We start from the raw sequence: 24499 nt of genomic DNA on the forward strand, positions 1-24499 counted from the left end.
GGAAAAGGTTCTACAGACTTGTCTGGCATTGGAATTGGTGACTGCACTTGCAGAAGAGGGAAAGCCATCTCATAACTTGTGCCAGTGGAGGACAAGTCCCAAACTGATTTCTTAGATAGATCACAAATAATGGTAAGGAAATACCCAGAGGGCGCACTGTCAGATAGCACAGACTTCTCCTTATGGACTCCAGAATGCAGAAACATCTAAGCCCCCTGGGCACCAGCAAGGCCTAAATGATGGCAACTTAAAGATGGGAATGAGAAAACCTTCAAACAAAGAGTAATGCATAGACTTCCTGACTACACACAGGGATGGGTGGAGGACAACTGATTCCAATGAAAGTAAACTGTTAGAAATGGCAAATGAAGTCCTAGAAATGATGAAACCAATGCCAAAAAGGATATGAAGGGAGATTTGGGTGGTGGACTCCTCAAGTTAAAGAATCTGTTGGGGGTGAAAAATAGTAACCTTCAAAAACAAAATGTCTGGTCAGTGGCTTGAGGAGAGATAAGATGGCATACATGGAGGCAAACAAAGCAGCCAAAACAAGTGTTGTGGGGGCTAAAAGTGTGGCCTGTGATGTGCTATATAACCAACTAGGAGGACATGAGGGAGAGAAGACCATCAAAAGACTTGCCAAGGCAAGAGAGAAAATGCTGAGAGACGTGAACAAGTTTGCTTACTCTAGAAATGAATAATTCTCCGTTTATTTGCAATATTCCTTAATCAACAAAGTTTGGAGTGATTACTGTGAAAGAGTGATGAATGAGGAGAACCCAAAGTAGGAACTAAGAACATGTAAGCTGAACTGGGGCCTGATAGATTGCATACAGAAGGAAGAGGCTACGGGGCACTTAAGAAAATGAAAAAAAGCAAAGTACTTGGGTCAGATGAAGTACTAGTGGGTGAAATTAAATCACTGGGAATGGAAAGTACTGAGTATCTTATACGTTTGTTTAATTATATTCTTAAGAAAGGGAAAATGCTGGATGAATGGCGTGAAAGCTTTGAGGTGCCTATTTTTAAACATAAAGGAGATATTACATTGTGTGCTAATTATCAACCAATTAAGCGGATATCACCTGCTGTGAAAGTATGGAAGAAGATTATTGAAAAGTGTCTATGTGGAATGCTTGAAATTTGGAAGGATCAGGCTGGATTCATGCCAGGAAGGAGCACAATTGATGCCATATGTGCACTATGAATCCCCACAGAGAAGTTCAGAGAAAAAAGATGGCAATTGAGTCTGGTCTCGGCGTATAATCATGTACCATAAGAAATAGTTTGGTATATAGTGTGCAACAGAAGGGTGTCCAAGAAGGATACCCCGTCTTATCCAGGATATGTATGACAGGGTGACTACCATAGTCAAATTGAATGGGGCCACAGTAGAGATTTTTCCAGTAAATGTTGGCCTATGTCACAGGTCAGTTTTGAGCCCCTTTATATTTGTGGTTGTCATGGATGTGCTAAGTGAGAATATATGAAGGGAGGTGCTTTGGAACCTGCTGTTTGCTGATGACTTAGTGATATATGTGAAAGATTGAGAGACTCTGCAAGCCAACTCTGAACAATGGCAACATAGTTTTGAGTGGTTGGACTTCAAGTGAATGTTGGTAAGATCAAGGCTAGGATAATTGAAGGAGGAGGACTCATCAGAAAAGATGATATATGCAGAGAGCTTAGAAGAGTGAAAGTGATTAACTATCTAGGATCAATGGCTCATGATAACACAAAAACCAGGGGTCACCCCATGAAATTAATAGGCAGCAGCTTTAAAACAAACAAAAGGAAGTAATTCTTCACACAATGCAGAGTAAACCTAGGGAACTTGTTGCCAGTGGATGTTGTGAAGGCTAAAACTATAACAGGGTTCAAAAATGAATTAGATAAGTTCCTGGAGGATAGGTCCATCAATGGCTATTAGCCAAGATGGTCAGGGAGGCAACCCCATGCTCTGGGTGTCCCTAGCCTCCGACTATCAAATGCTGGGAGTGGAAAACGGGATGGAACACTCCATGACCGCCTGTTCTGTTCATTCCCTCTGAAGCACCTGGCACAGCACACAGAGGAAACACACGCACGCAGCTGAGTGATATCAACACTGAACAGAGCAGAGCACCACACCGGTAGCATCTGACAACACTGGCCACTGTTGGAAGATAGGATAGTGGGCTAGCTGGACCATTGGTCTGACCCAGTATGGTCGTTCTTAGGATGATGATTCCCCTCTGAGTAATGCCTGGCACTACTCTAAAGCTCTGTGGTGCAAGTGGCAGCAGCTGACCTCAATAATGTTAAAAGGCAGAGTATCTAAACCTGTAATTCGATCCATCTTAACATATGGAACAGAGACTCAGCCAACCACAAGAAAGGAAATCAGTATGCTCTCCACCACAGAAATTAAGACACTGAGATAGTCAAAGACAAAACAAGAAGCAATGGTCTCAAGTTACAGTGGGGGAGGTCTAGGTTGGATATTAGGAAAATCTATTTCACAAGGAGGGTGGTGAAGCACTGGAATGGGTTACTTAGTGGAATCTCCATCCTTAGAGGTTTTTAAGGCCCTGCTTGAAAAAAGCTTTGGCTGGGATGATTTAGTTGGTGTTGGTCCTGGTCCTGCTTTGAACAGGGGATTGGACCGGATGACCTCCTGAGGTCTCTTCCAACCCTAATATTCTATGATTCTATGAAATGGTTGCACATTCTATGATAGGAAACAAAATGAGGTTGTAAGGAGCCTAATGTGGGTTTCTCCAAGTGAAGACAAGTTGAGGGAGGCTGGTCTACATTGGTATGGGCATATCAAGCAGAGATCAGACAGCTACATTAGTAGGATGGCTCTTTCATGGTTGTGCACAGATGACCCAGGGGAAGACTATAGGCACTGCACATTGACCAGATATCAATAGACCACAGAAAGGCCAAACTGCACAACAGCCTCATGTATGATCATGAGTTTTGGAAGAAGACTCAAAACCATCAACCCCCAAAAGGGAAGTGGCAAGAAAGATGACAGTGATAACCCAAAGGTTTTGATGTGATCTAAACTCTTATTCTTCAGAGAATAACCAACCTCTAACTGAGCAACTCCAAATATGGGCAGGTTATTCCATAAGTGTTCTACTTCAAGATTTCTGTTCTTTCCTCCATTTTTCTGTATCCATTTTACCTGTTCTAAATTATTCATTATTTGGTATGCCTCCATGTCTTCCCTGTAAACAGTCCCAATCTTTTCAACCTATCCTCCTACAGAATATTTCCATGCATCTAATCATTTGTCATCCATTTTTGACCCCCTCCTGTTTCTACTATCTCCCTTTGGAGAGAGAATGCACAGAATTCACACAGTCATCCAGGTGAGGGTTATCACTGATTTATATATCGGCATATTTTCAGATTCCTTATATAGTTTAAGATTTTGTTTGCTCTTTGACCATCACTGAGCAGATTTTTTTCATTAAGCCAGACATAATGTCTTTTTCTGGAATGGTTACAGTTACTTTAAAACCTAGCAGTGTGTACGAGCAGTTCAAATGACTCTTTTGTTCTCCACAAAGAACCTAAAAACAAAACAAATCTTGTCAGAGTAACAGATTTTCAATAACCATTCTTAGAAAACGCAGAGTGGTCTGTTGACTTTTCTTAATTGATCTGACATCAGAGAAATTATGAGTGAGAGGGCTGGATTCTGCATTTTCATCATAACACTGAACTAGGTCTGAACATTAGAAGGAATACATTGTATTATTATCCAATAAATTGCTAGAAACCTGCAGCTCTGCTGAAATGCTCTGACATAGAATGAACTAGAGCAGGTAAGAATGAAATAACTTCCCCCTTCCACACACACACACACACACACCCCTGAAAAAAAAAAAAAGAGCAGGGTTAGTAATGTGATCTTCCAACTTCTGATCACTAATTTCAAACCCTAGCACTGGGTAAATTGCTGCTGAACTTGTGCATGTAAAAAATGTAGATTTGCAAGCAATTCAAGTGTGCCACTTCCTATTGCCACAAATGAAACATAGTCCATGAGAGCATGGCACTTTGTCTCATGTATACAGCAATTTCAATTTGTCAGATTTGCTTTGTGTTGTTTAATACTGGAAACAGAGGTCAGACATGTTGCTGTAGTTTATAGTATTTGCTTTTTTGAAACAGGAAATAAAGCAGCTAAAGTTTGTTTGGAGGATTTCAAAGCACTGTTACTGATCTTATGTTTATAAATATCCATTGGGGTCAGATGCTTTATCTTGGAAGATATAAAACCATATTTGCTATTTTAGTCGCACATATGAGATGTATCCATGTACCACAGCAGAAGAATACGAATTTAGTGCAAAAGCTATATGCATTTTGTCAGTGGCATTACTGAACAATCCACTAGTCTGCACTGTGGTATAAGAAATGTTTGTTGATCACATAAGCCCTGAACTTAATTTACAAAAATCAAAACCTTAAGTATGATTAAAAACAGTATCAGCTCCTTTTTAATTAGTTTTGCCAGTATCTTTACTGTCTAATTTTAGTAATAACTATAAAGCCTAATCCACATTTTAAGTCAATGTTAATATTTACACCAATCAAAACTCATCCGAAAATAAAATGATGCCAGAAAATGTAACACCCATAATCTAAATTGAAACCATCTAATGAGGTGATAACTCCTATAGGAGATATTTTATAAAATGGCTTTCAGAGCACAGCTTCTTAAAATATAAATAAAGGATTTTCAGTTGCCCAAAACCACTAATAATGCATTTTAAAAACCACTAGCTACTTATTTATGTGATTAAGGTGTCACTATTCTATTGCAATGTTGGAAGAAAAGTCATTTCATTTCAATGGCTGTTTGCCCTGGTAAACTTCTATCGCTGTATTTTGTCATACTTCCAATTTTCCTTGGGACTTGCAAACATTCTGCAGTTACATCAGTTTAAATTGTTTATTGATTCCAATAGATTGTATAAACACTTTGAAAGTATAGCTCAGTGACCTAGAAAAAGCCAGATCAGAGAAGTTCTCATCATTCATTTCAAAGATGCTATGTCAAGTATGATCTAAGGTACAAAACTATTTTCCCTTGGAATGTGACTAAAGACATTTATTTTCTTTTACGAGGTAAGGATTTTTTTTAAAGTCATGCAAACAGACAACATTTACCTTAGTGCAAAAAAAAGAATCAAGTCTGGGTGTTATAATACAGATTAATACAATTCTCAGACATCCACTAGGATGGAACAGACTATTAGAAATTCAAATAGATGTGTGTATACTATTTAAACACCAGCTTACAACACTCATCTTTATAAGAAATAGGTATTTTCAAATATCAGACAATCCAAACATTCATTTGCACATAGCAAGAAATCCTACACCATCTTGGATAGCAGAGTTAATGCAAAGCTTACTGCAAAACGTTTGCATCAGGTATAACCCCTTCCCCACCAGCAAACCTTCCAACTGTGTGTGTAAATGTGTGCATGTGGCCTCCATGAAGAATTTATCAACTTCAAAGCAGAAACTTCATGCTGAGAAGAAACTACATAGAAGGACAAACTATCACAGAACAGAAATCAATAAAGTACTGTAGCAGCAGATTCACAACTGGAGAGCTCTATTGCAAGACAGAAAAAGAAAAAAAAAAAACTCCTTAGATAACTATAACCAGACAAGCAACTAAAAGAGTCTTTGAGAAACTACCCATGTAACATGAGATCATCCAGAAAAACCAAATACAGGTACACTTAATTCTAAAATGGATAGAACTTGGATACTTTGTATCTTTGCAGTACTCATGGTAACCAGAAGTAGTAACTTTATTCCCAGTTAAAGGATAGGAAGTGGCTACTTACCAAAAACAACCTGTTCTCAGCATGTATTGCCAACACAGAGAGATGCTGTATGGATTGGTCTTACTGGCATAATTATGTCAGTAAGAGGTGTGATTTTTTTTTGCTGACATGATTACGGTAGTAAAAGCCCTCCTGCAGATATAGCTATACTAATAAAAGCTATATGGTTTATAGTATATAGCTTATTTCAGTTTCCAAATCACAAGAAACTGTACTGGTATAAGCACCTTTATACTGATATCGCTGCTCCCAGACTATGCCGATTTTGCTGCTTTAACTGTGAAGGAATAGCTACAACAACCACATTTTTTTTTTAAAGTGTAGACAAGTACTAAGACTCATACTACGGCAGTACATAATTGTTTTGAGCAGTAGCTGGTGGGTGCACTCAATTCCTCGAGTGCTAAATTTTGTAGACAGGGAATGCATCATCCCTTCTAATGGTCCCTCAGTTCCTTTCCACCCCCAGAAGCCCTGTATAGAGCTGGGCTCTGAAGCAGAAAAGAGGTAGCTCTATGGAGGCACACAGAGAACAAGAGCTCTTGCTGATAAATTTGTTAGTCTCTAAGGTCCTACAAGGACTCCTGTTCTTGTTACGTATACAGACTAACACGGCTCCTACTCTGAAACTTGCTGATAAGTAAACTTGTTTAATTTAAAGCATGAAGGCTAGCCAATCACCTTCTAAGGAGGTGGGTCTTAAATAATGTCCTTTAATACCACCATTTGCTCTGGCTGTGGTGTCAAGAAAATAGCAATTCATAGGTGTGAACTGACCTCTAGGTAGCAGTCCTACAAATTTCACATAAGGGTACACTGCATGTATACACCATCAACTTTGCAATGCCCTTGTTGATTGAACCCTTAAGGATTCAGGCACAGCTGGTATATATATCATAACTGGATGCATTTTCTTATCCACTGTGACAGTCTTTGAGCTCAGGTGGTTGATCCCCAAATTCTTCTCCAGAGACCATAAATTGACGTCTGAAATGGCTTAGTCCTGTTTAAGTAGAAGCCAGTGCTCTTGACATCCATGGTGTTCAACTTCACCTCCTCAGCATAATTATGGGGCATTGTGAAAGAGACAGGCAAAGATATCAGTGATTGAGATGAAAAGTCAGATATAAATTAGTCTAGATCGGGGTAAAGTAGCCACTGATCTTCGTGGAATATGGTATAAGATGACAGATCATCAAGGCCTGTAATTCAAACCCTCCTGGCCAAGTTAACTGTGACAAAATAGGAGATCTTCACTGAAAAGCAATGAAGAGAGCAAGACCCTAAAAGCTCAAACACGCTCCCATGAGTTTATTTAATACCAAGTTCAAGTCCCAAAGTTGAGTAGGTTCTCGAACAGGAGTGTACAAGTTTGTATGACTTTTAAAGAAGTGCTTCACTGGGGAACAGACAAAGCCAGAGCACCTTTTCACAGGACCAGGATCAGGGCCAACATAAGCAGTAATAGCAGATGGAAACTGCAGATGCTTACCTAAGAACAGCTTTGATAACAGAGAGAGAAGAAAGTCTAAATAAATTGGAACTGGACAGGAAACCAGGTCACAGCCTCTACGGTGAGCAAACTTTTAAAAACAGTTATATTTACCAGCATTCTGCTTTCTAGTGGAGGTGACTTTCTGGACTCCATTTTAAGACATCTCTATAACATGAGACGAAGGACCTTGAAGTCCGGATGCATTATCCTGCTGGGACAGGGGATCTTGACTTAGGGAGAGAGTGAATAAACAACCTGGGGACAAAACTAGAAGCCAAGAACCTGGGATGGAATCATGACTCCATTGAAGTCAAAGGCAAAACTTCCATAGACTTCAATGGAGCCAGGACACACATGATCAACTGGACTCATATTGGATTAACTAAGATCATCCAACTCTATGCTGCCAAAACTTTCCCAGTACTCTGGGAATGAGAGAAAACAGAAGAAAGGAGTAAAAGAAATGCAAAAGAAAGGAGTCCTACACATAGATCTTTGACTGTTCTCAAGCAAACCTGATTGTGGTTTGTTGTTCTGACTGGTAGCAAATGAATCCATGTTCCAGCGATCCCACCTGGCAGGAATCACACAAGCACCTGAGGGCAGGAGTGACCACTCATGATGCTCCACACCTTTCAGACTGAAATCAGCAGTTAGGGAGTTTTTACACCTGCCAGTTGCAGAATGGAAAGGATTACTTCAAACTGGATGCATGATTCTCAAAGCCCGATTTGTCTCTCAGCACACCAAAAATGACCAAGTATCATGACTGTGCATTCTCTTCTCAGCTCCAACCAAAGAACTTAGATCTTTAGCTGGTGGAACCCATTTCAATGCCTGGCACAGCCTCCCCTAACTGGCCCTCCATACAATTTCAGAAACCCGATGTGGCCCTCAGGTCAAGTTTGCCCACCCCTGTCTTAAACCCATTGTCTTAGATGTCTCTAAGACAATGACACAATGCGACCTAAAAATTGAGAAAAATTAAAAACAGACAAAACTTTAAAATAACAAGCAAACTTTTCAGTCTTAGCCCAACATCTAACTATTTACTATTTGATTTATTTATCAAACACTGAAGAAAAAGGGAGCAGTTTTACGACCACTCTGGCTGGCAGGCAGGCAGAAACCGAGGGACTATTAGAAAGGGCACAGTATTTATACCGTTGGGCTATGCAATGCAGGATTCATGGAAATTATGCAAACCCTCTCCCCCCCCCTTCCATATATTGCTCAAAAAGGTTCTGGGACTGCATAGTTATGCAAGTAACAGGAACAGTGGGGCTCTGGGGAAGTAATATCATGAAGGACACTCACTTCACACCTATTTAGCAAAGTTTTGTTGTTGCTATGTGCTGACTAGCATTATATAGCCTAGGCTCCATTCTAGTCTAGATGTATTGTGTTATGCTTTCAGCAATACTGACGTTCTACAGAGTTAGGTGATTTGAACAATGGTATTTTAATACATTTCGAAAAGCTGACACTAGCTACATGTTTGCCAACTTCAAATGTAACTTTCGGTATATATTCTGTTAAAACCTTAGTACGTTTAGCAGTACTAATATTAAGGTCAGATTTAGACTACGTTTTCATTGCTCCTGCCTCTTTGCTTTCTTATTTTATGATTTTGCTTCTGCCAAAAGATTTCTTTTAAACATTTACATTTTTTAAAAAGTCTTGGATCTCAAGTAAGGAAACAGTGGGTATTTATTAACAACACTGGTGCCCCCTACTGATAGGAAGGGGACACGACGTCATTGGACACAATTCTGAATCTCTGCTGGGGAAAGACCTGTGAAGTGAAACAGCAAGAATGTTGACCTGATTTTGAGCTGGACTGGCAAAGATGAGTACCATGCAAAAAAAAAAAAAAGCTAAAGGTTGTTTTCGAAGTGTTGCTCTCTCCCGTCTATGGCCTGTGAAAGACCCACACAAAAGAATAGGGGGTAAAATCGATTAGGGTGGCATAGTGACCTTAATTACACACAGATAGTTATCAAATACACAAACAAGGAGAAAAAAAGAGAAACATTAACACACAATACACATTAATCTCTCAGTTATAGTAGTCAGAACGCTGTAAAAGTGTCAGGCAGAGGGCAACGGTAAGGGGACACCAACTTAAACTCTCACAAGGATTTAAAATCCAGCCCACATATGTCCCACTAAAACTATATTTCTACATATTTTTAAAGAAAACCCTAAAGTAAAGTTTCTATTTATATAAAGAAGCTGTAAATAATTGTATTATAAATACAAACAAATACTGGGGTTGAAAAACAATCAGAAGTAAAAAGTTGAAAACACCTTCAGAATATTTTACCAATGCAATCACCACATTTAAGTTCCTGATGTTTATGTCAGTCTTTGGAACATTAGCATTTTGCTTGAGATATATAATAGACTTTCAGAGCCAAAACTTGGACTGAGTTATACCAAATATTCAAAACATGCAATTGGAGAAGAGATTTTTATTGCCGTGATGTTGGGACCCATGTCAGTTGGGCTGTACTAATGCAGCTGAGAGAAGATTGACACCCTAAGTTTTGTACGTGTGATCCCTTGCCGACAGTTCAAATGACTACATAAAGTAACAGGAAATCCACAGTCATTTTAGCCTGTATAACCCCAAACAGTCAACCTACAGTTATGCAAACATAACTGTTAAATCACTATTGCCAATTCTTCTAAAATTTCACAGACAACAAATGAAAACAAGCCTTTACCTTTCTCTAAGAGAAGAACGGTTTAGTACAGGACTTGTGGAATGTTTCTGCAATGAGGAGGGTGCTGAATGTATTAATGAACTAGTAGAACGAAATTGCCTAGTAGCAGTACCCGAGATAGGGTGCTCATCACAGCTGTCAGAAGAGCCATCTAAGTCTTTCCCATGATGAGACCTGATAATCTGTCAGAGAAAAAACAGCAGCAGAACTTCAAACAATATATAAGAAGTGCCTTGGCTATGCCTGTGCATAAGCTAACAGGGAGCAGAGATGTACACTATCCACTTTTTCTGTATGTAAAACAAAGTGTAAAAATTAGACTTGTCTGTATTAAGCAATACTCATAAGACAATTATTTACAGAGATTTGCATAGAACATAGGAGTGGGAACGGCAGCACCCCCCATAATTAAGATTGCATTCCAGTCTAACCCCCTGTTTTCAGTCACTGATATCTTTTTTGAAGTTTTCACCTTTTGGGCTGAAATTTTCCAGGATTGGTTTCTGCACAGGGACTTTTTAGTCTCAGCAAAAGCTCTTCAGTCATACTGGATATCAAACAAGATGGTGGTGGGGAGGGAGACAACATTTTCCCCATTATAAGAGAATTTTTTTTGCAACTGTTTTGGACAAGCTACAGAGCTGAAAAAAATTAGAAGCAAAAATCTGAAACAGCCCTCACTGAAGAAAGTGCCTGGCAGCTTTCTAGTGAAAAGAGTCTTTGGAGATTTCCACTGGAAGTGTTCTCTATTTGCCCAAGTTATGACCCTTTAAAAAACTGAATACTACACTCACACAGTGCATTTTGCATGGGTTTTCTCTCTAAGCTTGTAAAGTGCTAAGGAAAGTTACAACTTGCACGCCTGAGTGATGGGGTTTGCTGCTAATGAAAAATGTGTAAGCAGTGCAAAAGGGATTAGAAGGGTTGCTATATTCCTTAAGTTTCACAGAAAGGTGTCCCACTGTGATGAACCTTTAGTATTCCGCCATCTTGATCCAGCATCTCACTCCCTGCTGGTCCCATCAACCAGGGCCAAATTCTTGATCTCTAGATACTGCTTCAACCCCATAAGGGAGACCTTTGGACATGATAGAGATGCCAGAAAAGGCTCCATGACAAAGATGTGGGGCAGGATAAGGATGCACGTTTTCCAGCTATGGGGAACAGGCCACGTCTCATCTTGTTTGCCATGCCCACTTATACAAAAATAGCATTTCTAGATCAAGATTCGATCTGTTCTCATATATTCCTACAAAGAGATTCATCATAGCCTTATTCAAATGTAACCTTGACTAAAGCTTTACACCATTGGCCCTTTAAAGCTTCCTGTATCCTGTGGGAGAAAGGAATTTAATTTGTTATTTTACACCACGCATGTACAGGAACTCAATAATATTCCATGGGATTCTCCATGCTAGCCAGGAAACCCTCGGAAAAGCAGGACTGTATCTGACCCCATTGTACAAAACAATATTTTTAGGTGAACTTTAACCAAACTTTAATGCCCCAGTCACACCACACAGAAGGCCTAAATTAACAAATAAAAGCCAGGGGAGTCCTAACATTTTGGCCCCATGAGCTAATTCACCTAACAATTTTAAAAGAGGCATCTGATGTTCGCTACAAAATTAGAATCCCATTCAAATGTAATCTTCAGATTAAACACACAAACAGCATGCCCAAATATCATCTGCTTTATTAAATTTAACAATGATTTCCCCTTAACAGCTACATTACACCAATAGTAATTCTCAGGTCCTCTTACTCTACACAGTATTAACACCATCTAGTTCAGAGCTATACAATTATTTTTGGCAACAGAAAAGGTATGTTCCCTTTTGCCTGTATTTTTTTGTTGGAACCAGGAATGCTTAAGGGCATCAGGAGAGTGATGAATTTAATCTGTCTCTGTGTTATCTATGTGTTCCAAACAATGACTGCCACTACTATCCTCTTCCCCATTTGAGAAAAATGGATTTGAATTAAAACATCCATCATAAAAGCATATTTAGAAGTTCTCTGTACAGTTTATCACTTATCACTATGGAACAATCCAGAAGCAGCACAATAGATTAGATTTACATGCTACATAAAACTGCAGTCCTACATAGTGAAAGTTGAGAGGCTGACAAGAATGTTTGGCCTGAACCAAAGTTCTATCCTTTTCATTCACTTTCCTTCTCCCTCCCTGCATCATCTCTCTTGCCAGCCATTAGGAAATCTAATAGGGCACACGTACAATAATTAATGGTCTACAGTCTGCTAATAAAATTTCCAGGGTATTTCAGGAAAAACAAAAATTAGGGGGAAAAAAAGGATAAACAAGTTACATCTCATTTCACACGTCTATCAGGTGGGTGAGATAAACAAGCCCCTCCATCCCAACCGAGAACATGTGAAAAGCAGCTAGCTGAGAAAGGAAAGACAAAACTTGAGAATAATCACAAGAGCCAAACATTTGAAGTAATGAGCAGCAGCTTCAAAACAAAACAAAAGTAAAACAATGTGGGCCTGGCTCTCATTTACACCAATGCTCTGGTGATACAAGAGATCCTCTTGAAGTGAATGTAAATATAATTTCGCACCCACTTTAAAGTGCCTTGACTCACCCTGGCATCATAAAGTGGAAGTGACCTTACTGTAAATAAAAATTAGGTTCTATAACTGCAGAACATGATTATTTACTATGAGTTTATGTCCATAGTGTTAACAGTTTGTGCAGAATGTTTTGAGAACGCTTTATAGTACAATAAAACAGTATCTATATTTAAGTAATGGTCCAATATACAGCATCAAACAAGATGAAGAAGTTGAATACTTGATTTCACTCAGGCACCTTCAACAGAAATCCTACACGCTTTTCTATTCCACACTCCACACTCTCCAAAACAGACAAATTTACATGCAATTTTATTTGCATTACTTACTTTAGTATGCTTGGGTCTATAACTGCCAAGAAGAGAAGGATCTGGAAAAAAGTGAACCCCAGCAGAATTTTTAAACAAGTTTTGAGACTATAGGTCTAGAAGCTACATGCAGTTTAGGAATTTTTTTTTAAAAAGTCTTTCCCAAAAATCACTTATAACTCACCTTTCAAACAGTAGCCAAAGCAATTTACTGTTATATATTTACATGCATTTACATTCTTCAGATGCAATTTACATGCATCTGAAGAAGTGGGGTTTTTACCCACGAAAGCTTATGCCCAAATAAATCTGTTAGTCTTTAAGGTGCCACTGGACTCCTCGTTGTTTTTGTGGATACAGACTAACACGGCTACCCCTCTGCTATGTGATATTTTGAATTACACAATGTAATGTCACGGCCATTAGTGTTTTAGGGTTTCAGTTTCTTCATCTGACAACAATAACTTAAGGTTTGACTGCAGCCTAAGGCTATGTCTACACTAGAGACCTTACAGTGGCACAGCTGTACTGATGCAGCTGCACTGCTGTAAAATCTCTCATATCTGCTCTATGCCAATGAGAGAGAGCTCTCCTGTAGACATAACTAAACCACCCGTAATGAGCGGCGGTAGCTGTGTCAGTGGGAGAAGTTCAAGTGCTGTGCACAGTACCATTTATGCCAGAGAAACTTATGCTCAGAGGGGTGATTTTTCCACACCCCTGAGTGACATAAATTTTTCCGACATAAGTGGCAGAGTAAACATGGCCTAAGTTAATGGGAACTCATCACAGAGGATGAAGACAGTTTTGTGAGTGGACTGAAGTGGCTTATGTTGTTATTCATTGCTTAAACCAATGTAAAGTAAAATTATAACCAGAATATGGACCATATTTTCTACTACCCTATAATAAGCCACTTTGAAAAGGATGTCAAATTTCCACCCTAAAAGAGAAGCCCACTGTGTATCCACAGGACTGGAAATGTCCCAACTATTCTCACTCTGTGCTGCTATGCCTCGAATGGGGTTGGTGGATAGCACCTACAAGGTAAGAGTGAGTTCACCTGATAGTATCTAATGCTTAGTTCTTCTGTGCAACTTTAGATATCCAGAGAGCGGGACAAACAGAAAGGGGCTACGATTCTATCTACAGATACATGCACAGAAATCCCACTGATATCAATGGCTCCCAAGTTTTGACACTATGTGCTTATATCTAAAAAAGAGGCCATATATTTGGGATCCTTCAGGATGAAAGTTTCTCTAAAGCACTGGGCCAAACCCTTCTTTAATTAAAAGTGCCATAGTATCTATAGAGCCAATTTTTCAATAACCGTCTCTGATTCTGCAGGCACAAAATGATGGAATTTAGTATCTAATTTGGGGGTGCAACCAAGTAACCAAATTTCTAAATCCCCCCCGAGAAAGCAGACAGGACCTCCAGTTTTTAGTCTCATCCAAAAGATCAATATATACCGGCAGTAAATTGCGTGGACTCAGTTAGCTACCTCCAGAAGGATGAACGAGGACTGAGCTGTCATTTCTAGGATTAGAACATTTGATTCCAGGAATCTGTATTTTTCAGAAGTCTGATCCTTATAACTGTTACACCCCAGGACACAGGCAGGGGGTTGCTCTCTACCAATGAATCTTATGACTGTTAGAAGTGACAACTCTTTTCTGAGGTAGATTTCAGTCTCTAGTGACTGGCCCGAGACCACTAACTCATTTCATATAAGTGCTTGATGCCTGTAAGGTGGTAATGTGGCTTCGATATTATCAAACTGCAACAGATTCAAGTTTATGACCCTGAGGTGAACGCTTTGCATCCCCAATGTCTACATCTGGAGCCTTCAGTCCTTCCACTATGGGCAACGTGCAAAGTACTTTTAATTCATAGTGAATTGCAATGAAGGAGTCACAATAAAATGTAAATTAAAGTACACCTAAATACTGATGAAGTTCACTACAATTCATGCTATCATACATGAGGAATACTGGACAAATTAAACCATGTTTTAAAGTACCACCTTCCCCAATTTTACTTGAGACAGACAGGGAATCTCCAAGTCTGTGGAAATGTACTATATGGAAGGAGGATTCAACATAGTTCTCCACTAAAGGATTCTAACTTTAATCCATGGATTACTGGAAGCAAGAAAGCAAATAATCCATGTCATGCATATGGGAAATAAGAGACCAGAAGCTAAATAAAATGGCAAAGCATAGCCAACACTGTAAGAAGGCCAGTATTTTTCAGTGCATATGAAAATACGTAATTATTGTCCCTGCCCAGTACACCAATCCTGCAGGCTAACACTAGCACGCCGGGTGTACTGAAATTCAGAGGCAAGCATTATAGGGGCTTCAGCAGCTAGGCCTTGTAGGCACTAGCCCTGGTGGATCCCAATAACCAATCAGACACATGGCTAAGTGAAAGGGTATTTTACTTTGGCTGGCAGGAAAGGGAAAGGTTGCAGATATCCTAGGTACAGAGGCTTAAAATAATTACAGTTCAAAGTGAGTATTAGGAATTTTTGTTCGGGTTGTCAGGGCTCCTCAGGCCTCGTGATTGAAGTGCCCTCTCCAGTGTCATCTTTGTTCAAGCAAATAGGCATTTGCAGGTTTCCAAGCCAGGGTCAGTTAGTGTCTCACCGGGTTCTCCGTGCCTTGCTCCTTGCTAGCCGAGGCTGTACTTTACCAATGCACCAGCCTATGTTGGGGGACACTATTTTCAGATGATACAGAACTAAGGCCCCAATTACTGGAGTAATTAGATACCCTAAGACGCTTTTTTTTATAACAGTAGTTTCATTCATCCCAGCGTCCTGGCTAAATCCTAGGAAGAAAGGACAGTCTTTCCACACTAATGGGTTAAAAAGTCTAACCTGCTGTATGGAACAGGAGTCTCTAAAACGAGATACACAAGTCAATACTTGCCAAAAGATACCCTGGACCAACCTTCTCGTCCACTGTCTCTGGTAGGACGCCAAGTATGAACATCAACAGTGGGGCTCGGATGTTCAATCTGGAGCCAAAACATTGTTAAAATGTTTAGTGTTGGAGATAAACTTTTTATACCAACACACACACACACACACACACACACAAATTAAATTACCTTTCCTTCTCCTGCATGTCCACCTCTGCTCCTTTCTGGTTCAAATTATAAATTTAAGATTTTTGATGATAATATTTTGGAAGTTATTCTCAGAATGTTGTCCATGTAAATATAGTATTATTACATATACACAGACAATAATGTAAGAATATAGTTATAAAAATCCTTAGATGAGAAATTATAAAGCAAACCAGAAAGGAGGTGAGAGGGTGACACGCAGCAGAACAAGACGTAACTTATTGTCTTATATATTGATGCAAATCCACTAGATCCTTCTTACAGTAACTCAAAGTAACCAATACATACAAGTTCTTTTAACTTTGCCAAACATGCAGCTTTGTTACAGATAGTCTGCTAAAGACACCAGTTACATAACAGGAAAAAAGGAAAGGCCTTTCTTTTTGCATTCACTACAAATTAGATATCTAATATTTACCAGAAATAGTTCAGATCTCACCAAGATATTTAAAGCGTTGCTCTTCTTCCTAATTAAAGAATAATGTTTTAGCAAGTTCAAATTTTGATCTTAATGTAACACACAGAATTCCCAGCCCAAGAAGACCTCAGCATTAAAGATACCCATAAGGAGTGTTATCACATCGGAAAGGCAATGGAAGTCTGGATGTGGTACATTAAAACAATGTAGCAGATACACATTTTCTTTTTGTAGAAGAGGCCCAAAAGTAGTCAGTAATCAGAATCAGCAATTGTCATGTAAAGGTGCTGTAATTACACTGTGAACATCACCTATAGATCAGAAACGGAAGAATTGACTAATTTGAGTTAAAAGAAAAAATAATATCCATGGGAGTACGATAAGCGGTAAGATGAAGATTAATGGTTGCTTAAGGCTCATCTGAATTTCTAAAGGGTATCTAGGAGTAAAAGAAAAAACTTGTAAGTGAATTCCAGAGTTTGACAACATATGCTAATGAATTAATTAGTAATAAGCTTAAAAAAAGGAATAATCAGAGAAGTAACTAAGATAATCAGGTAATGTGGCAGATAAGATCGCTGGAATTGCACACAAGTCCTGATATCATAGCACAGAAACAAAAGAGCCCCATTTCTCTTTCTCTCTGCAGTCTTTCGAGGTTGGATTCTTAAGGTAGATGTTTATAGTGATCATGGGAAATATTAAGAAAAAAGAAAATTAACAAAGTACATATCAAACAACATGATCCTTCAAGATGTTAATCACTCTGGCCCCAATCCAGCAAAGTACTTAAGAACATGCTTGGCTTTAAGCAAGAGTAGTCCAGTTGACTTCAGCAGGATGACCCACATACTTAAAGTTAAGCAGATGCATAAGTGCTTTGCTAGATCAGGGTCAGAATGCTCAGGAACTTGAAGCATTAAGTTTATATTTTAGTAAAGGGACAATTTCAAAGACAAGATCATAATGTAAAGAAAGGTACGAAGGAGGAAGTCTGACTTTTCATAAAGTCACCGCACTCTTTTCAAATCCTATTCAGCCACTTTTAATACTAATACCAATTACTTCCAACTTGAATTATGCACCTATTATGCTGTCCAGTGTGCTAGAAGAAAAAGAATGGGCACTCAGAATTTAAACATGGTATTCATGAAAGAGTTTGATCCTTGTCAGTTACCAACGCTGACAAAAGGACTTTTATTCTAGTTAATTTTACATTTAAATCACTATGTAGCAGGCTGTTTAGGAGAAAAAAGATTTTTCATATAAACTAGGATTTGGGAAGTAATATTTAGCAAAAGAATAATGTTTGATCTGAGCTTAAATGGGAAACACTTTGCAGAGAATACATACATGTCTAACTACAAATGGAGGTTTATCAGTTTCTCTTCTGAATTCAAAAGGCCCCAGATTTAAATGGGCCAGTCGTTGTCTGGCTTCTTCTGATAGCTCACACATTCGTCTTTTTGTGTATGGAGATGGAGATCGTGATTTAGAAGCTATTGTGGGCTGCTCATAGTTCTTTGTTGCTAAGCAGTGCCTGTTTTTCTCAGGTGAAGGGGTGTTTTTCTTTGGTGACCTTGTTTGTAATCTTCCATTTGGTGCTGAATGATGCACCCGATCCAAATTATCCTAAAGTGAAAAGAGAAATTATGTGGCTTGACAGCATGCCGAGCAAAGATTGCTAATGATAATACAACAAACATCTGCAAAGCGGGAACCAACATCTCCGACAGAAATAGACGTATGTCAGTTCAAGTTACCCTAACAAAACTATAATCACACAGCAATTTAGAAAAAAAACAAACAGAAATGGTCCTTTTAAAATAATGTGCTTAAAACCAGGAGGAGGATAAAATGCACATTGTTAAATGTCAGACTTTAAGGTTAAGTGCCTGATATTTATCCAATTAGCTTGCTCACACAGTTGGTGCTAAAGACACTATATAAAATTAAGTTGAATTATGTCACTTTAGTTCATTTAATGACAACTCTGTCTAGCATATATGATTAAAAGTTTACAGATTCGAAAATATTTGCTCAACTTGCTACCATCTTTTTTTGTAAAATATTTTCAAGTTTTTACCTTTCCGAGTGTAAGGTTAAATAAATATCTATTTTTTTAAAAAATAGTGGATGGCAACAGACTGAATTCTTGTTTATGGTTAAATTATATGCATTTTAGAAGCTGACCAAAGATTCATAATTAGTTAACTGCTTTGAAAAATGCATTTTCTTGAAGGATGAGGAATTTACAGGGGTATTTTGTTAAAGAAAAGGCTATTAGCAAAAAGCTATAATAATACAACTTTAAGGACCCACTTTCCAGTGTTCCTCTTCAGTTATGCCAATAATATAATGCAAATGCAAAACCAAAACATTTGCCTGTAAAAATGGCATTTTTTGCATCCACAAATACAGGGTTTGGAAGCAAAGTTTGGAGACCATTTAAAATTCCAGCATAGGGGTCTAACTCGGAGTTGACACAAGCTTTAAAAATACCACATTGTGCACATGCATGGTATATTAACAAGCCACAATTCTTTTGTAACCAGCAACACCAAACTAAGAGTTATTTAGTTTGACTAAGAGCCAGCCCTAACTATTAACTTCTTCACTTACCAGTTTAAAAGTCAACTGTCAAGATTAATACTTTCAGTACTGAAGTTTAATTTGAAATACATTATCACTCTTTTGTAATTTCAGCACAAAGCCATCTTTCAGCTGCCTCTACAAGCTTTATAGTTTGAGACACACTAGGAAAAAAGGCTATGCTTTGAATGCTTTCTCAATGGCACATTTTGGCTTTGAAGTCGCAATATAATGAAGTGGAATTTCAAGTAAAGTTTGGCTCCAAATACCTTATTTTATTGGTATTTAATTTTGTATATTTTTATGACTTTCCTTTGGAAATTACTTTTCCTTTTAAAATAAAAAGAGATGACAGACATTATTCTGGTGCATATGCAATGCAACTGCACTACATCAATGCATAAGAACTGAAACAGAAATTGATTAGAGTAACTGGGCTGTATTCAATGTTTATTGCTTGCCTTTCCATCTGCATTCACGGTTACGTGTTTAAGACTATACATGTTAAGAATCTCAGGTACCTTTTAGTACATTAAAAATTTCAAGTACATGCTATATACATTTCAGAAAAACACCAATATGACAGCATCTCTTTCAAGTGACAATGTCAACTTGATTTTTTTTTTTTAGGTTTATCAGTTTAGAAGCAGTTTTCTAAGAGAATGTGCTTTTTAAAAAAAAAAAATTAAAAAAATCCTCCTTTAAAAATGTTGATAAGGCTTGCTCCCAATGTTGCTCCCCTGCTTAAGGATAGACCCAACATCACCACCACCACCCAAAAATTCACAGGCTACCCCTTTCTCTCTCTCTGCACATTCCTGCCTATCACCTGTTCATTTTCAGTTTTGCTGTCGCTATTACTAATAAACACCATTTTGAACAATGTGGAAAAGAGTGATGTCATCAAATAAGTGCATAAGACAGGAAGCCCAAATGAGGCTCAAAACAGTGAAACTGACTATACACAAAATGCTGTCAAACACACAAAGTAAACAAATTGCAGGAAAAAAAAGAGTTTCCTCCAGTCTGTTCAGTTAGGGCATCTAAAGCATGACTTATCATTGCTTCATAATTTCCAGATGGATGTTTGACTGACAAGTTGATGGTCGCCTTTTAAAATGAAGTCTTCATCTCCATTACAAAAATAATTTCTCAAGATAATTACAATTATACTTATATATTGGTTTGTTTTGTTTTTAATAATTTGTCATCTCCATGTTCACCCTGCTACTGTTAGATAATGACGAGAAGGCATCTTCCCAACTCCACACACACCAGGGACTGGCACCTCAGCTGATCACAGGATATGGCAGCTGTTAATTGTTTCCTATTCGAGGAACTCTCAGCACCTACTGTCAAGCACCTAGCCTTCTCTTTACTCATGCTTGATTAAAAATTTAATCAAGTTGTCAAGCACCTCTGACAACTGTTTTACCCAAAACAAAAGGATGAAAAAAGTTTGTAGGGAGTAGCACATGCAAACATTTGACAGCGTAGCTGTCAATTTAAATCTGGGAATTAAATCACAAACAGTTAAATTATGCTAACCTGTACATGAATCCTTCCTGAACTTAACAGGCTTTCTGTAATAAGGGAGCTGGTAGAAAATCTCAATTTTGGTGCAATTCCCTAGAAGAGAGAGACAATAATTGAACATCAAGCTCCAACTAAAGATAAAGGGTATCAAAGAAATAAATGTCACCTAATGTAACAAACCATTCCTAATTTTAAACCATTTCCTTTGTTAATTTCAGCCTTTAATAAAGATAATTAGAAAAGACAGAACAGTAATGGTAAATGTCAAGAAGATAACATTTGCATTTCTGACAATTCAATTACAGATGATTACATTGCTTTTGTACAACAATTAAGGTCTGACTTTTATTTCAATATATTTCTTTGTCAAAAGCAGTTTTAAAGATTTTTCATGTCATGTTCCAACATCAATAAGAATTCAAGTAATGCTTTGCAAGTTTCATTCCTACCGACTTTGCAAACTTTATTTATAAACACATTATTACTTGTGGTTTCTATAGCTTATGGTAAACTAATGTTTTTCTATTTACTTATCTGTGAACTTTTGGTATTCACTGACTGTGTATAATGTTAGTAAAAAATGTATACAGAATTAAGGGCCATACCATGTTCTGCAGATCAAGGGACAGAGGGATCCATCTATACATGCATTTTTCTCAGCTGTGCAGAAGAGAGCTAGGGGTAGGCTGTCCCTAGGGAACCTCATCCCCCAGCCCCTCCAAGCACCACACCTCTATCCATGTGCAAATCCCCAGACCTGCAGAGCACACTGTGGTCTAGGTATCTGAACATGGAAATGGCGGGGCAAGGGAGACAGGAGGGTGAGGGCTGGGACATTCTGCAGGACAGCCTGGGGGTCCTGGGCACTACCACAGGTGGTAGAGAAGGTGCACTACCACGGAAAGACAGAGGGGCTTTGGATTCAGTATGGAGGCAAAGGACCTCTTCCCCAGTAGATCTCCAAGATCATCTGAGATTTCAAGGTAGCCTTCTTCTATTGTGAACCCTGCTTCTGTCACCCTAAGAATTATGGGAGAACTCCATGAGCGAGACTTTTCTTTGCCCCTTCTTCCCCCATGCTTACACCACTGATTTCCCTACCCTCCATGAGATGGCATGATCTGGCCCCCAGGTAGAGTACTAAAATCAGAAGTGCAAGAGACAAAAAAGCCCAACGTGATCTTCGTTACCTTTAGCCGTGACAATCATCAGAGCCCTGGATGGTGACAAATTCAATCTAGTGGTTAATTTTAGTGAAAAAGTCAAACCACGGGATATAAACACATCTTAAAGCTGACCTTCTTTAATCAGCACTCATTTTTATTATCTACATGAATTATCAACTGCCTAAACAGGAGAAAATTAGAATTAATACATCTCCTATGAAAAGCCTCAGTACAGTGCCTACTGTTCTTAAAGAAACTGTTACAGAAACTTTAGACATTTGTTCAACAGAGAAACAGTTTCTTGAGAGTGAGTTTCGACTAGCACCTAGGTATTATGGCAATGGATGCCTCAGAAAACCTGACAGACTAGCAGCAAGAGAGGACAAAGAGTCTCAACTCCTTTGTTCTACTCACTACTCTGCCACTGTCTTGAGGGTGTAGGCATCCTTGGGCAAATTACTCAGCCTCTCTGTGCCAACTGTTTACCCAGCTGTCAAATGGGTATAAATTGAACTAGATCAAGGGAACACCGTAAAGCTAGTTAATGCTTATACAGGACTTTGGAAGCATCAGAAGACAGGTTTGAAACTGTTAGCAGTAAGAGGGAAAGCAGTCTGTGTTTTTTTGTTGTTTTTTTAAATAGCAGCTTCCCAATTGGGACCCTAATGAAAGATACTGGAGGGGAGAAAAGGTCTGTTTAAGTGATGCTGCAAGTATTTCACAGCGGAAGAAGATAGTACATTATATAGGCAGTCACAATCAGAGCAGGTTAATCATGTTCTTAGAGGTAAGGTCTGCACAGAAATGTTGAAGAGTCAGCAAAAGCATGAGCAGGACAACGCCGGAGCAGGAAAAAAGAAATAAAATTGTTCTGAGAGAACTCCAAGAATGCCTTGTATTCTTATTGTGTGTTGTGAGCCTTGTAAGACATTTAGCTAGAGACATTATCAGCCAAGCGCCAGCTTTCTGGAGGAGTTCTGATTTCTAATCTTGGGATTCTTTCCAACTGGCAGATTAGCAGTGCTAATCAGACACTGCTTGTCACTGCCTAGCTGAAGTCCAGAACAGTAACCTTGCTTTTGCTACCTTTAATTTTAACACAAGAAAAAGTTACTGGGCATCAAAGCATTATTGTAGCACAGTTATCAGCCAAAGATACTGTGACGTTGCACTCCGTATGTTTTATGGAAATATGCTTATAAGTGTGAATACGACATAATTGGAATATGCTTTATGCAAAAGGTCTCTTGTGGTTTATCATAACAAAGGTTATAAACTACTGAATATATTCCTCCTATTTGTATGCATGTATCATTCTCATATTTAAAGCTAGAAATATGAAGTATAACTCTGAGGTCCTATTGTAATTATGCAAAGTGTGGGCCACTAATGGTGTTTTAGAATCTTGATGGCTCCCCTTGACTAGGACAACTGGTTATAAATGGTTTATTTACCTGCAAGCCTTCCTGTGTAGTGTGGGCCAACCCAGGAAGAATGGAAACTAAGGGTCTTACACTGACATGTGACCATGTCACCTGATAATGAAATCCATCTTAAATCTGGTACTTTTCCATTTAGTAGGAGGGGTGGGGACCCAGAGAGACAAAAGATTCCTGCTTTGTGCTAAAGCTATAAAAGAGGGTGGAGCAGGACAAAGGGGGCTGCCAGTCATGAGAAAACCCCTGCTTACCACCTGAGATGTCTGCTGGAACTAACAAGCACTGTACTTGGGGAAAGGCTTGGGCCCAGACTAGGAAGGAGTCTAGCCTGTGAAAGAAGCTTACTGGAATATTTCTGAGGGTGAGATATTACCTGTAATCATTTTCTTAATGTATTAGGCTTAGACTTGTGTGTTTTTGCTTTCTTTTGCTTGATGACCTACTTTGTTCTGCCTATTATTACTTGAAACCACTTAAATCCTACTTTTTATAATTAATAAAATCACTTTTGTTTATTAACAAGCCCAGAGTAAGTGATTAATATCTGGGGGAGCAAACAGCTGTGCATCTCTCTCTATCAGTGTTAGAGGGCAGACAATTTAGGAATTTATCCAGTATAAATTTATATTTGGGGTTTGGATCCCATTGTGAGCTGGGTGACTGGTGCTGCAGACAAGTAACTTGCTGAGCTGTTTTTAGTTCAAGTCTGCAGCTTTGGGGGTGTGGCCCAGACCCTAGGTCTGTGTTGCAGCAGGCTAGCGTGTCCAACTCAACAAGGCAGGGTTCTAGAGTCCCAAGCTGGCAGGAAAAAAGGGCTCAGAGGTAATTTCAGCATATCAGGTGACAGTCCCAAGGGGATCTCTGTGGCCAAACTAGTCACATATACTTATTACGGCAGCATGTTGTAACTTTTCTTGTGGGAAGAACTCAATTGACTAGTGTGGAAATTAGGTGAGTGCTTTTGGTTCTCAAGATCATGATTAATATTTTACTATTTGCAATAAAATTTACATACATTGATTGCTGCCCACCGGATTAGCAAGTATATCTTACTGGTGCAGCTTAGGAACACCCTTCACTCAAGAGGGAAGACAGCAGAGGGGCGGGGCAGAAGCACCCATCATTCCAAACCTCAGGAAGCTGAAGCAGTTTAGAGAGTAGAGGGAGACCTACCCAAAAGGAAACACAGCTGGTATGATGGGGATCTGGGAAGGAA

The 24499-nt window shown here is 38.8% G+C and overlaps 1 protein-coding gene across 6 annotated transcripts in view; it reads right to left on the bottom strand.

Moving 5' to 3' along the window:
- SPATA6 (spermatogenesis associated 6) overlaps nt 1-24499 on the bottom strand; it is a 72821-nt gene that overhangs the window by 35738 nt on the left and 12584 nt on the right. For 5 of the 6 annotated variants that reach the window (XM_045026756.1, XM_045026761.1, XM_045026757.1 and 2 more), the window contains exons 6-10: nt 20691-20771; nt 17904-18182; nt 15934-16021; nt 13016-13056; nt 10089-10270 (exon numbers count right to left, since the gene is read on the bottom strand). In XM_045026756.1, coding sequence (XP_044882691.1) covers nt 10089-10270; nt 13016-13056; nt 15934-16021; nt 17904-18182; nt 20691-20771 — 671 coding nt within the window. The remainder of the gene's footprint in view (nt 1-10088; nt 10271-13015; nt 13057-15933; nt 16022-17903; nt 18183-20690; nt 20772-24499) is intronic. The other variant, XM_045026759.1, reaches the window with a different exon arrangement.

The sequence above is a fragment of the Mauremys mutica genome, chromosome 8 (genome assembly GCF_020497125.1).
Source record: "Mauremys mutica isolate MM-2020 ecotype Southern chromosome 8, ASM2049712v1, whole genome shotgun sequence".
Taxonomy (NCBI): domain Eukaryota; kingdom Metazoa; phylum Chordata; order Testudines; family Geoemydidae; genus Mauremys; species Mauremys mutica.